This window comes from Thamnophis sirtalis, unplaced genomic scaffold, assembly GCF_051295495.1.
Source record: "Thamnophis sirtalis isolate CommonGarterSnake01/CBP01778 unplaced genomic scaffold, rThaSir2_p1.2 scaffold_10, whole genome shotgun sequence".
NCBI classification, from domain to species: domain Eukaryota; kingdom Metazoa; phylum Chordata; class Lepidosauria; order Squamata; family Natricidae; genus Thamnophis; species Thamnophis sirtalis.
Window position 1 is genome coordinate 69,274,348 of NW_028261390.1, and position 12,428 is coordinate 69,286,775.

Genomic DNA, 12,428 nt, shown 5'->3' on the forward strand with positions numbered 1-12,428 from the left:
ATTAGATTGGCAGAGCTCAGGAATTTCAGGAGTCCTCCTTACCTATGTACCGTAATTAAGGTCTTTAAAAGAAGGTCTGTTTCTGCAGAATAAGTAAGAAACCGTAACCGAACAATATCTTAGACCCAAACTACCTGAAGGACCGCCTCTTTTTGTTCAGTCCATCCTGCAGGATTCCCATTTTTGGAAATCGCACCAAGTTAGGATTTTTCTAAAGATGGGATCCTTAGTGTGAAATAAATGTCTGGTGAGGTTGAGATAAGTTCCCTCTTCGTGACTGTTTGGCAGAGGGATTAAACCTTCCTTTCTACCATGTCCTTTTAGAATTTCAGAGATTTTTCATATTTAAGTATTTACTTTAGTTTTATAGATGTTGGAATCCTAGTGGACAACCATTTATATTTGAGCCAGCTGTGTGCAGCTGCTGCCAAAAAAGCCAACACAGTTCTAGGCTACATAAACAGAGGGATAGAATCAAGATCACGTGAAGTGTTAATACCACTTTATAAAGCCTTGGGAAGGCCACACTTGGAATACGGCATCCAGTTTTGGTCACCACGATGTAGAAAAGATGTGGAGACTCTAGAAAGAGTGCAGAGAAGAGCAACAAAGAGGATTAGGGGACTGGAGGCTAAAACTGAAGAATGGTTGCAGGAATTGAGTATGTCTAGTTTAATGAAAATAAGGACTAGGGGAGACATGATAGCAGTCTTCCAATATCTCGGGGTTGCCAAAAAGAAGAGGGAGTCAAACTATTCTCCAAAGCACCTGAGGGCAGAACAAGAAGCAATGGGTGGAAACTAATCAAGGAGAGAAGCAACTTAGAACTGAGGAGAAATTTACTAACAGTTAGAACAATTAATCAGTGGAACAGAAGTTGCCTCCAGAAGTTGTGAATGCCCCAACACTGGAAGTCTTTAAGAAGATGTTGGATAGCCATTTGTCTGAAATGGAATAGGGTTTCCTGACTAGGCAGGGGGTTGGACTAGAAGACCTCCAAGGTCCCTTCCAACTCTGCTATTCTAATGTGTTTGTGTAAAACCTGTTGGGGGATATAGACTTGTAAGTAAGTAAATCGAGCATACGCATGATAAAAGTTATTCCTTAAGAATCTTTTCTAATCTGCCAGTCATTGGATGAGTTGGAAATACAACATCCAGACAGAAGCAGCTCAAAGATATAGGGGGTGGAAAATGTACTTTTGCGTAAGACCTTCATTTTTGTTTTGTTTTTTTGGCTTTCCAAGACAAACGTAACTATTCAACGTGACATCGTTAATATTTTAGGTCTAGATCAGTTGTCATGGACGGACGATGGACAGTTGTTGGCGGTGTCTACCAAGCGAGGATTCATCCACGTGTTCTTAACCAACCTTCCCATCCTCGGAGCCTCGTATGGCACAAGGATCGCCTACCTCACCTCCCTTCTCGAGGTCACGGTGGCCAACTACGTTGAAAGTGTATGATGCTTTATTCGTTTATAAAGTTCCAGTTGGGATAAATTAGCCGCCTCAGTCCTCGGGACAAGCCATGTGGTCATTTGAGGGGCTGCCACAGAGAGGAGGGGGTCAAGCTATTTCCCAAAGCACCCAAAGGCCAGACAAGGAATAATAGATGGAAACTGACCAAGGAGAGATTCAACCTGGAAATTAGGAGGGATTTCCTGACAGTGAGAACAATCAACCAAAGGAACAGAAGTTGCCTTTGGAAGTTGTGGGAGCTTCGTCCCTGGAGGCTTTCAAGAAGAGACTGGACTGCCCTCCGTCAGAAATAGTGTAGGACAGGGCTGTCAAACTTGCGACCCACGGGCCGAATGTTTCACATGCTGGGTCACACCCACTCCTGGTTTAGCGAAGGGAGAAAAAGTCGTGATACGTCATGTGACGACGCCGTGACAACGCGAGTTTGACACCCCTGGTGTAGGGTCTTCTGCTTGGGCGGTGGGGGGGGGGGTGTTGGACGAGACCTGCATGGTCCCTTCCGACTCTGTTAATCTGTCTGTCCTGACAGGAACCACCGATAAGAGTTTCTGTTGAAGTTGAGCCCAACTTTGTTGCCGTTGGGCCCTACCACTTGGCTGTGGGCATGAATAATCGGGCATGGTTTTATGTCCTCGGAGAGAGCAGTAAGTATATCACTGGTTCCCTTATTTCTCAGGAGGCTCTCCTCACTCAGCTTATCAAATGTCATTGTTTTATGCTGTGCTGTTTTTTACCTGGGGGGGGGGGGACAGCAAGGCTCCGTGGTTAAAGGCGCTGAGCTTGTCAGCTGAAGAGCTGGCAGCCCGGATTCGAAACCTGAGTTCCGCACAATAGGATGAGCTCCTGTTCCTTGCCCCATCTCCTGCCCACCTAGCAGTTCAAAAGTATGTGAGTAGATCAGTAGGTACCACCTCAGTGTGAAGATAACTGTGTTCCGGGCGCCTTTGGTGTATATATTCGTGCTTGGCCAAAATGATCACAGAAATTTTAGACAACATTGCCTCCTTCAGCCAATGAACGGAGATGAGCACATGACTGACAGGGAAACCTTTACTTTTACAGGTAGTCCTCAACTTACGGCCATGATTAAGCCCAAAATTGCTGTTGCTAAGTGAAACATTCGTTAAGTGAGTTTTGCCCCATTTTACAACCTTTCTTGCCATGGTTCTTAGGTGAATCGCTGCAGTTGTTAAATTGGTAACTTGGTTTGTTAACCGAATCTGGCTTCCCCCTTGACTTTGCTTGTCAGGTGGTCGCAAAAGGGGACATTGCATTCGTCATAAATATGAGTCAGTTATACCACATGGTCAAATTTTGATCACACAGCCATGTGCAATGGTCGTAAAGATGAAAAATGCTCATAAGTAACTTTTTTTCAGTGCCGTTGTAACTTTGAACAGTCACTAAGCGAACTGTTGTAATCCGAGGACTGCCTGAACTTTTGTACCAGAATTTGTCACTCTGGAGGCTGTGATATTTCATCTTTGCAGATGTTAGACAGTCGTAAGCTTCACAAGTTCAATCTACGCTTATCAAAGGTTCAGAGGTATTTTAAATTGCTTTGAATTTTTTTTTTAAAGTATAAAAACATTTTTTTTTGCAGGAGTAAAAAAGCTCAAGGACATGGAATATCTGGGAACAGTAGCCAGTATATGTCTTAATTCTGATTATGCCGCTGCACTTTTTGATGGTAAAGTCCAGTTGCATATGGTAAGTGTGTTAAGAATTTTGAATCACCTATAGTTTGTAGGAAGTATGGATAAACAGACCCATTTAAACACTGCGAGCAGAAAACTAAGCCAGAAACTTCTGTTATATCACAGACAACAGTAAATTTACGAGGTGGAAAAGCCAAATTACATTTTCCAATGTTATTTAGTGGCAGGTGAGAAAACAAGAAGATAGATTCACTAGAACGTGTGAGTTGAAAGGATAGAATTGCAGGTCAAACACATAGCTCTAATTCAGGGCTGTCAAAATCAAGGCCCGGGGACTGGATCCGGCCCACAGAGGGCTTAGATCTGGCCCATGAAGCTGCCCTGGAAACAGCGAAGGACCGGCCTGCGGTGCCTCTGCCAGCGAAAACAGAATTCAGAAGGCCACGTGGCAGAGTGCTCCGACCACCACAGGTGCCCCCGACATGAGTGACATCAAGCTGGCCACGCCCTCGCCTTCCCGAGGGGAAACACAACCCTGATGTGGCCCTCAATGAAATTGAGTTTGACACCCCTGTTCTAATTCGTTTGGTTTGAAAAATCTGAACGTTTTAGGGCAGTTTGTGATTTCCTTTAACAAAAAGAAAGGATAAAGATTAAGTTGATTTCCGATTTCCTTAAATTGAAATTAGGCACGGATAAAACCTGTTAGGTTATTTATTCCGAAACCAAAAGTTCTTATTATTTTAGATAGAAAGTGAACCTTCAAACACTCAGGAGGAGCGGGAGACGAGGCTGTTCCCAGATACAGATGATAAAAGTAAAATTCTGTGCCATTGTTTAACGAGTGAATTCCTCATCTACGGTACTGATGTAAGTATAGATCTGTTCCCACTCTCCCATTCATTACAGCAGCCTTGTTTTGCTATGTGTATTATTGCCATCTTTTGGCAGTCATAGAGTTTGTGATACTGATAGAACCGTGATGGCGAATCTATGGCACGCATGCCACAGGTAGCCCATGGAGCCATTTGTTGGGGGACACGAGGCGTTGCCCTGTCAGCTCCAGCACCAGCTCACTTTGGCCTCCTTTTAAGGCCGTTTTTCGCCCTCCGGAAGCTTCAGGGAAGTCTCCTGAAGGCTCCGGAGTGCGAAAAATGGCCCTACAGGCAACCTGGAAGTGACTTCCGGTTTGCCCCTTAGGCCTGTTTTTCGGCTTCCGGAGGGCGAAAAATGGGCCTATGGACAAACTGGAAGTCTGGGTTGTCCGTAGGGCCGTTTTTCGCCTTCCTGAAGGCTCTGAAGGGTGAAAAACGGGCCCACGGGCCAGCTGGAAGTCCATTCCTGAACTTCTGGTTTGCCCGTAGGGCCATTTTTTGCGCTCCGGAAGCTTCAGATATTTTATTTTATATATGTGTGTGTACATTACATGCATACATACATACATACATACATACATACATACATACATACATACATACGTGTGTGTGTGTATTTGTGCTGATAAATAAATAAAGGGAGACTTTGTTACACAAATGTAACAAAGGCAACAGTAAAAATATTGGGTTTCTGTCTGGATGGTCTCTTGTGACGAGCCGATGGACAGAGAATGGAAGCAGTGAACTTCCTCCCATATATGGGCATACCAGGGGTTGTGTCTGTCTGTCTGTCTGTCTGTCTCTCTCTCTCTCTCTCTCTCTCTCTCTCTATCTCTATCTATCTATCTATCTATCTATCTATCTATACACACACACATAAAATATTATACATACATACACACACACACACACACACACATACATACATACATACATACATACATACATACATATATATATATATATATATATATATATATATATATATATATATATATATATAATATTCTTTGTGTGTGTGTGTGTGTGTGTATACATTATATATATATATATATTCGAATCCCAGTAAGGATATGGCTAGCTGATGAGAGCTAAATAGCTTGAAATAGATCTATACTAGTCTTCCTTTATTTATTTATCAGCACAAATAAAAACATATATATATATATATATATATATATATATATATATATATATATATATATATATATATATATATATATATATATATATATATATATATATATATATATATACACACACACACACACATACTGTATGTATGTATGTATGTGTGTATGTATGTATAATATTTTATGTGTGTGTTTGTATACATTATATATACATACATATACACAAACATCTTGAAGGGTACCGTATATGTTTGCTATTCAGTACATTTTTCAGATTAAAAGTCTTTTACAAGTCACATATAGAGAACAAATGATACATTTACAATCATGGTTTATATTTTGATAAATTCATTTCTTACTATTATATTTGTTTACTCTCCCTTCCTTTCCTTCTCCCTAGACTGGCCTTATTCAATATTTTTACATTGAAGACTGGCAATACGTCAATAAGTATCAGCATTCAGTCGGTGTGAAAAAAATATTCCCAGATCCCAATGGAACTAAATTAGTTTTTGTGGATGCCAAAAGCGATGGGTTTGTTTACTGTCCTGTAAGTCATTCCATTTCCTTTGTCCTTATATATTTTCAGTTGGTTTCTACATGTATTGCACTCTTACCTCCCCCCACCCCAGTAATTTCCTATGTGACTTTTACCAAATAATGTAAATTTGTTGACACTTTCCCCCCCCAATGAACTATGTACCTTCTTCCTCTAAATAGAACTTACCAATTATGGGATCAAGATTGCAGCTGAATTTCTATGTCAGCATTATACGAAAAGTTTGATAATGATTTCAATATTCCTGAAAAGACTTCAATGTTATCCCGATTTTTTTATACTTAAATAACAGTGCATTATTTCTGTTCATAAAATAAAAGCTTTCTCTATTAAGAGAAAGTTTTTTTTATTTTATGACCAAGAATAATCTTTTTATATCAATTAAAACATCCTCTATGTCCTGATTTTGGATATTGATCTATAGAACTAGTCCTCTCAAGTTACAACAGAACTAATAAAAGTCACCTGTGACCGTTTTTCACACTTAACAACCATTGTAGCATGCCTGTGGTCACGTGATCAAAATCTGGCCGCTTAACAACTGACTCATATTTATGACAGTTGCAGTATCCTGTAGTCATGTGATCCCTTTTGCCACCTTCTGACAAGCAAAATCAATGGGGAAGCCAGATTCACTTAACAACCATGGTACTAACTTAACAGCTGCAGTGATTCACTTAACAGCCATAGCAAGAAATGTCGTAAAATGGGTCAAAATTCACTTAACAATTGCCTCACTTAACAACAAAAATTTATGATCATACATCGAGGACTATCTATCTATTGGTCTGCATACATGCGAAATGGATATTAAGCATTTAATGATTCTTTCATGTTAAAGTATGTAGATGATGCATCGAAATGACCGTGATGTAATAGAGTTAAATATCATGGCTTTGGTTATAGGTTGGAATACAATTGATAAGGTTAAAATGCACTTTGGATAAAATATATCCGTTTACAAATAATATAACTGCAGAACATGGAAATCCCCATTTGAGATTAACAATGGAAAGTGTTAAGAATGTAAAATAAAGCAATCTTGGTTTATATCTGTGAACAGTATTGGTCTTCCTGTTGCCTTTGTGATCAGGATGCTTTTAATGAGATAAACTGAGATTAATATCTTCCTAATTCTTTTAAGTGTGTGAACTCAGAAACGGGAGCTATACCCATCTCAATGCTCTAAAAGCAGCACATACTTGAAACTTTTGTGGCCGGCTTTATTTACGAACTAATTTTGCCTTGCTGTCTTTGCAGGTAACCGATACAGCCTTCGAAATTCCAAATTTGCAACCAACCACCAAAGGCATTCTGTGGGAAAACTGGCCCCTGGATAAGGGTGTATTTGTGGTCTATGACGATAACAAAATATACACTTATGTCTTTCATAAAGATACCATACAAGGTATTGCAGCTGCATTGTTATTTCCAAATGATCCTTAGAGTTTTATAGGGTAATATAAGGAAACAAGAAAGTACCAGAATTTCACAGCTTTAAGGATTAGGATTAGAAGAAAGACAAAAAGGTGCAGGAATGAGGGAGGGGGAACCTCATATAATATGCTAGTTTGTGTATCTCGTTTATCATAATAATGTTCTTCTGTGCAACAGTGAAGAACTGTAGAATTTCTGATCTCGTTTATTTTGTTGTTTGCCATTCATATGCTGACTCTCTGTAAACCGCTTAGAGAGGGCTGAAAGCCCTATGAAGCGGTATATAAGTCTAACTGCTATTGCTATTGCTATTGCTATTGATGTAACTTCCAGAGTCGGAATCGCATAGCTCTATGCCAACGTGCCTGCTTTATTAAATTGGAACTTTAAGCACAGTTTTGGCTTCGACTCTGATTTAATTCTACATGGTATTTGGAAAGCTTACAGACTAGTTGTAAGAAACTGAAAACAATGCTCTTTTTCTTCGGAATATAATCCTTTGGTGTCGAGGTCCAATTGCAAATTCTATTTCATTTTCTCTCCTAGGATCTAAGGTGGTCTTGGCAGGAACAACCAAAGTTCCTTATTCACACAAACCTCTGCTCTTATATAATGGAGAATTAACCTGTCAGACTCACAGTGGGAAAACCAACAGTATCCTCCTCAATACACATACTTTTCTGGGCACTCTAAAAGACCAGAGCTCCGATGAATTGAAACAAATGCTAAGCCAGACTTTACTTTTGAAAAGGTGAGTCGCCCCTTGATCGCAGCGTGGAATATTTTCAAACATACGGAGGCGGCCTCAGCCTCGTCGTTAAGTTTTAATGTTGCCCGACCTAGGTTTGCCGAGGCTTGGGAGATATGCAAATATCTGAACCAAGTGTCCAGTTGGAACGAGCTGGGCGAGGCCTGCCTTCATCACATGGAAACAGAATTTGCAATACGGGTGTACAGGACAAGCAGAAACGTTGGAATGGTTATGTGCTTAGAGCAAATCAAGGTATGGATTTCTGCGGTTAAGTATTGACAATTCTGTTTTTTTTTTTTAAAAAAAATCATTTAATTCAAATTTTTAAAAATTTTGAAAAATGCCCTTAGGACAGTGTTTCTCAACCTTGGTGACTTTAAGTCCTGTGGACTTCAACTCCCAGAATTCCCCAGCCAGCTATGCTGGCTAGGGGATTCTGGGAGTTGAAGTCCACAGGACTTAAAGTCACCAAGGTTGAGAAACACTGCCTTAGGAGATAATTTAGCAATTAAAAATAAACCTGGAGACATTGTACTGAAAATAACGTCCACCGAGCAAAGCTCAAATGTTCTCAAAATGCTAAATCTTTTTAATGTGACGATTCCTTGTATGTATCGGTTTTTTATCCTGCTATATCTGCACCAGATAGAGATTCGGTCCATCATTCTCATCCAGCGCATTTCTTCACTTTATGCTGTTTTTTTTTTCCTTTGAGGAAGAAGAAGAAGATATTTCACTTCTCATCCAAGAAGCTTTATCGGTTCTAGCCCCCACCATCCTGCCAGGTCTCATGAAGCTTCTTGGATGAGAAACGAAGCATCTTCTTTATCAAAGAAAAACAGTCTTGGTGCCTTTTGAAAAATTATATTTGAGTCTCCTCTTCTCTCCCCTCCCCTCCCCTCTTTTACTTCCTCTTTCCCTTCCCTTTACATGCCACTTGTCTCGCTGGCACGCAACTCACAAGATATTGGTTTCTCTATTTCATTAGTTGTTGTTTATTGTACTTCTACATAACAATAATTAATCATAGAACTACATCCATTTTAATAAAATTTGAGAGTTGCCCACGTCTTCTTTTTCAGGGCATAGAAGAACACAATCTTTTAGCGGGACATCTTGCCATGTACACCAATAATTTTAATTTAGCTCAGGATTTATATCTGGCCTCTTCTTCTCCCACTGCCGCGCTTGAGGTAAAAGCTTAACCACCACCACCCCTTTATATATACTGTATTGCTTGGGAAAAGGTCGTCGTAATTGGTTAAAATCTGTACTATTTGTGATATTAGATGAGGAGAGATTTGCAACAGTGGGACAGTGCTCTTCAGCTAGCTAAACGTTTGGCACCGGATCAGATCCCCTTCATATCCAAGGAGTATGCTGTGCAGCTGGAATTCACGTAGGTTCTCTCTGAAGTGGCTAAAGATATTTGATGCACAACAAATTTGATGGTTATGTGGTTGAATTAACCATAAGAATCTATTTTCAAGAGCCTCGAATTAGAAAGCCTCGCATTCGTTTAATATCTTTACGGTGTCAAGACTGAGGCAGTTCTTGATTCCTGCAAATAGGTTATTTCTTAGAGAGAGAGAGACCCCGGCCCATCTGGCCCAGCAGTCTGTTCTCAAAATGGCCAATCGCCAGCACAAAGAAGCCCATTGGACTGATGAGCAAAGCGCTTTCATTGTCAGTCACTGCCCTCCTCCAAACTTCCATGAATGGATCTGACCATTCATGGAAGCCAGCCTTGTTAGTAGTCAGTGCCACATCATCCTCTTTTAATAACCCCATAATCCCTTGTGGGGTTGAGTCTGGGCAACTGAATGGAGCTGGGTGTTTACTGGCCAGATGCCCTTCCTGTTGCCAGTGCGGAGTTTTATTCAGATACATTCTCATCATGGCCAGAGAGAGAAACATCTGCCTCTACCTTGGATCGAACTCACAGCCCTTGGGGCCTGTTTCAAACGCTTGTTCCCTACTTAAATTCTGGGCTGGTTACTGAACTGTGAGCTTCAAGAACTCCACTAGTCAGACTTCCAGTCTTCTCCCAGCTCTGCCACAGAGCGCAGTGACGTTTAATTTGCTGGAATTGATTGTCGAAGCCGGGTGGAGGCAGATTTGCCCAGAAAAGCACAGAACGGCCTAATTTCAGCGGGGCGGTGTGCGGCAGAGCTCCGAGAAGCCCAAGCCACTTGATTTGTTTGATTTTAAGCGCGTGCTGCTGCCTCAGCTAATTTTGGCGCGAATCACCATTTGGAGAACATTTCAAGCCGCATTTCAAAATGGCGGCCGCCAGCAGCAGCGCGGACGTTGAGAGGCGAGAGCTCCGCCTCTAGGCCACCGCATCACTCGGTAATCAGTCCCACATCTCGTGTGTCTAATGACTGCAAATGCCAGGGAAATATTCAGACATCAGGCTCCCTTAATACGTGTCTGTTATACCAGGGGTCCCAAACCTTTGCAGCTTAGCAGCCCAGCTGGGGGAGGAGAGGGGAACCAGGCCATGTGAATGGTGGGCCGGCACTCACAGGCGTGCACTGCACACCAGTCTGCCCTCACGTGAATAGAATTGCACATGAGCATCGGGCCGTTTCTCATGTGGCCCAGTTCCAAATAGGCCACAGACTCCTGCCTTATACCCAAGAAAGATAGGGATGTATATTTGTATGTGATGCAACATTCAATAGTTTGGTGTGTTACATCTTCCCTACTTCAAGGCACAAAGCACATCAACAACATCACATCAGTATAAACACAAAGACCTCTTTCCAAGTTTTACTACTGTCGCCGGGGGTGGGTGGGTGTTCTTTCCAAACGCTCTTGCCAGAATCTCTTTCAATGTCTTCTTTGTTTTGTAACCTTTCAGAAGATTCTAAACTTGGCTGACTTTTAATTTTAGGAGTGATTACGTGAATGCTTTGGCCCATTATGAAAAAGGAATCACGGGCAACAATAAGGTAATCCACTCTTGGTGATGGCTTCCGGGTGGATATTCACATGTCTAATTATATTAACTTTATCATCTCAAATAATTTAAAAATTGATTGTGCCTTGGCTATATTACAAAACTTGGTCAACTGAGCTGTGGATATTGAAGCAGACTGTTAGATACTTACAAGTGCATAAAATCTTTACGATTTCCGGATTTAGTTTTTTTTTACCTAAACACTATTATCACCATTTGTCAAAGAAAATAAGTTTGTTCTTAACGTAGATTCAACTGTACTTCGTAGCACTATTTTTACAAATAGCGATTTTTGGAATAATTATTTTGCTGAGGCCTCTTTCCATGAGAAACAGAATAGTCTTTCTTTAGTAGGTGTGTTTCAGAATTGGTGTTATTTACTGGTGTTATCCAGTGTGAACAAATGTACTTGAACCAATACAATTTTGAAGGTGAAGTAGAATATATAATTCTGAACAGAGTTAAGTGCTAATCTTTAATACAGATAGTCCTTGAGCCCAACATTTCTGTTGCTCAGCAAGATGGTTCTTAAGTGAATTTTGTCCCATTTTACGACCGTTCTCACCACAGTTGTTAAGTGAATCCTTGCAGTTGTTAAGTTAGTAACAGGGTTGTTAAGTGAATCTGACTTCCATGTTGAGTTTGCTTGCCCGAAGGTCACAAAAGGGATCTCATGACCTTAGGACATTGCAACCGTCATAAACATGAGTCAGATGTCAAGCATCGAAATGTAAATCACGTGACCGTGGGGGGGGGGGGATGAGTCTGCAATGGTCCTAAGTGTGAAAACTGGTCGCGAGTCACTTTTTTCAATCTCGTAACGGTCACGAAACGCACTGTTGTAAGTCGAGGACTACCCGCATGGCTCTATATTTTACAGGACGTCTTTTTAAATGGTGCTTTTTGGCTTCCTTGCGATTTTTACATCTTTCTCTTGACTGTCAGTTCCAAGAACACGATGAGGCCTGCCTGGCCGGAGTCGCGCAGATGGCAATTCGCATGGGAGACATACGGCGCGGCGTTAACCAAGCCATCAAGCATCCTAGCCGAACGTTAAAAAAAGACTGCGGAGCTATTCTGGAGAGCATGAAAGTAAGCTCATAAAGGGTACCACAGATATTCCTCGTCTTATCATTTTGGTTGCTAAGCGAGACAGTGAATTTTGTCCTATTTTACACCCTTGGTTGCCATAGTTTTTAATTGAATCACAGCAGTTTTTTAGCCAGAAAAATGGTTGTTAAGTGAATCCGGCTTCCCCATTGACGGGGAAGTTTGCAAAAAGGGATCATGTGACTCCTGCAATCATCATAAATATGGGCCAGTTTCCAAACGCCCAAATTTTGATCACGTGACGATGGGAATCCTGCAATTTGTCGTAAGTCAGAAAAACAGTCAAGTCACTTTTTTCAGTGCCGTTGTAACTCCAAATGGTTGCTAAATGAATTTCAAGTGGAGCACTACCTGTAGACCAGTGGGGGCGGGGGGAGAGAAACTATGGCCCCTTTATAACTTGTGGACTTCAACTCCCAGAATTCCTGAGCCAGCATGGGAACTTGGTCCTTTTATGACT

The 12,428-nt window shown here is 41.2% G+C and overlaps 1 protein-coding gene across 1 annotated transcript in view; it reads left to right on the plus strand.

The window, feature by feature from the left end:
* Positions 1–12,428, plus strand: part of WDR19 (WD repeat domain 19) — a 44,856-nt gene that overhangs the window by 12,405 nt on the left and 20,023 nt on the right. The window contains exons 11-22 of the mRNA XM_087724814.1: positions 1,287–1,459; positions 2,010–2,124; positions 3,084–3,190; positions 3,886–4,008; positions 5,547–5,696; positions 6,966–7,113; positions 7,689–7,893; positions 7,986–8,145; positions 8,976–9,086; positions 9,183–9,292; positions 10,793–10,850; positions 11,804–11,950. Of these exons, the coding sequence (XP_087580940.1) occupies positions 1,287–1,459; positions 2,010–2,124; positions 3,084–3,190; positions 3,886–4,008; positions 5,547–5,696; positions 6,966–7,113; positions 7,689–7,893; positions 7,986–8,145; positions 8,976–9,086; positions 9,183–9,292; positions 10,793–10,850; positions 11,804–11,950 (1,607 nt within the window). The remainder of the gene's footprint in view (positions 1–1,286; positions 1,460–2,009; positions 2,125–3,083; positions 3,191–3,885; positions 4,009–5,546; positions 5,697–6,965; positions 7,114–7,688; positions 7,894–7,985; positions 8,146–8,975; positions 9,087–9,182; positions 9,293–10,792; positions 10,851–11,803; positions 11,951–12,428) is intronic.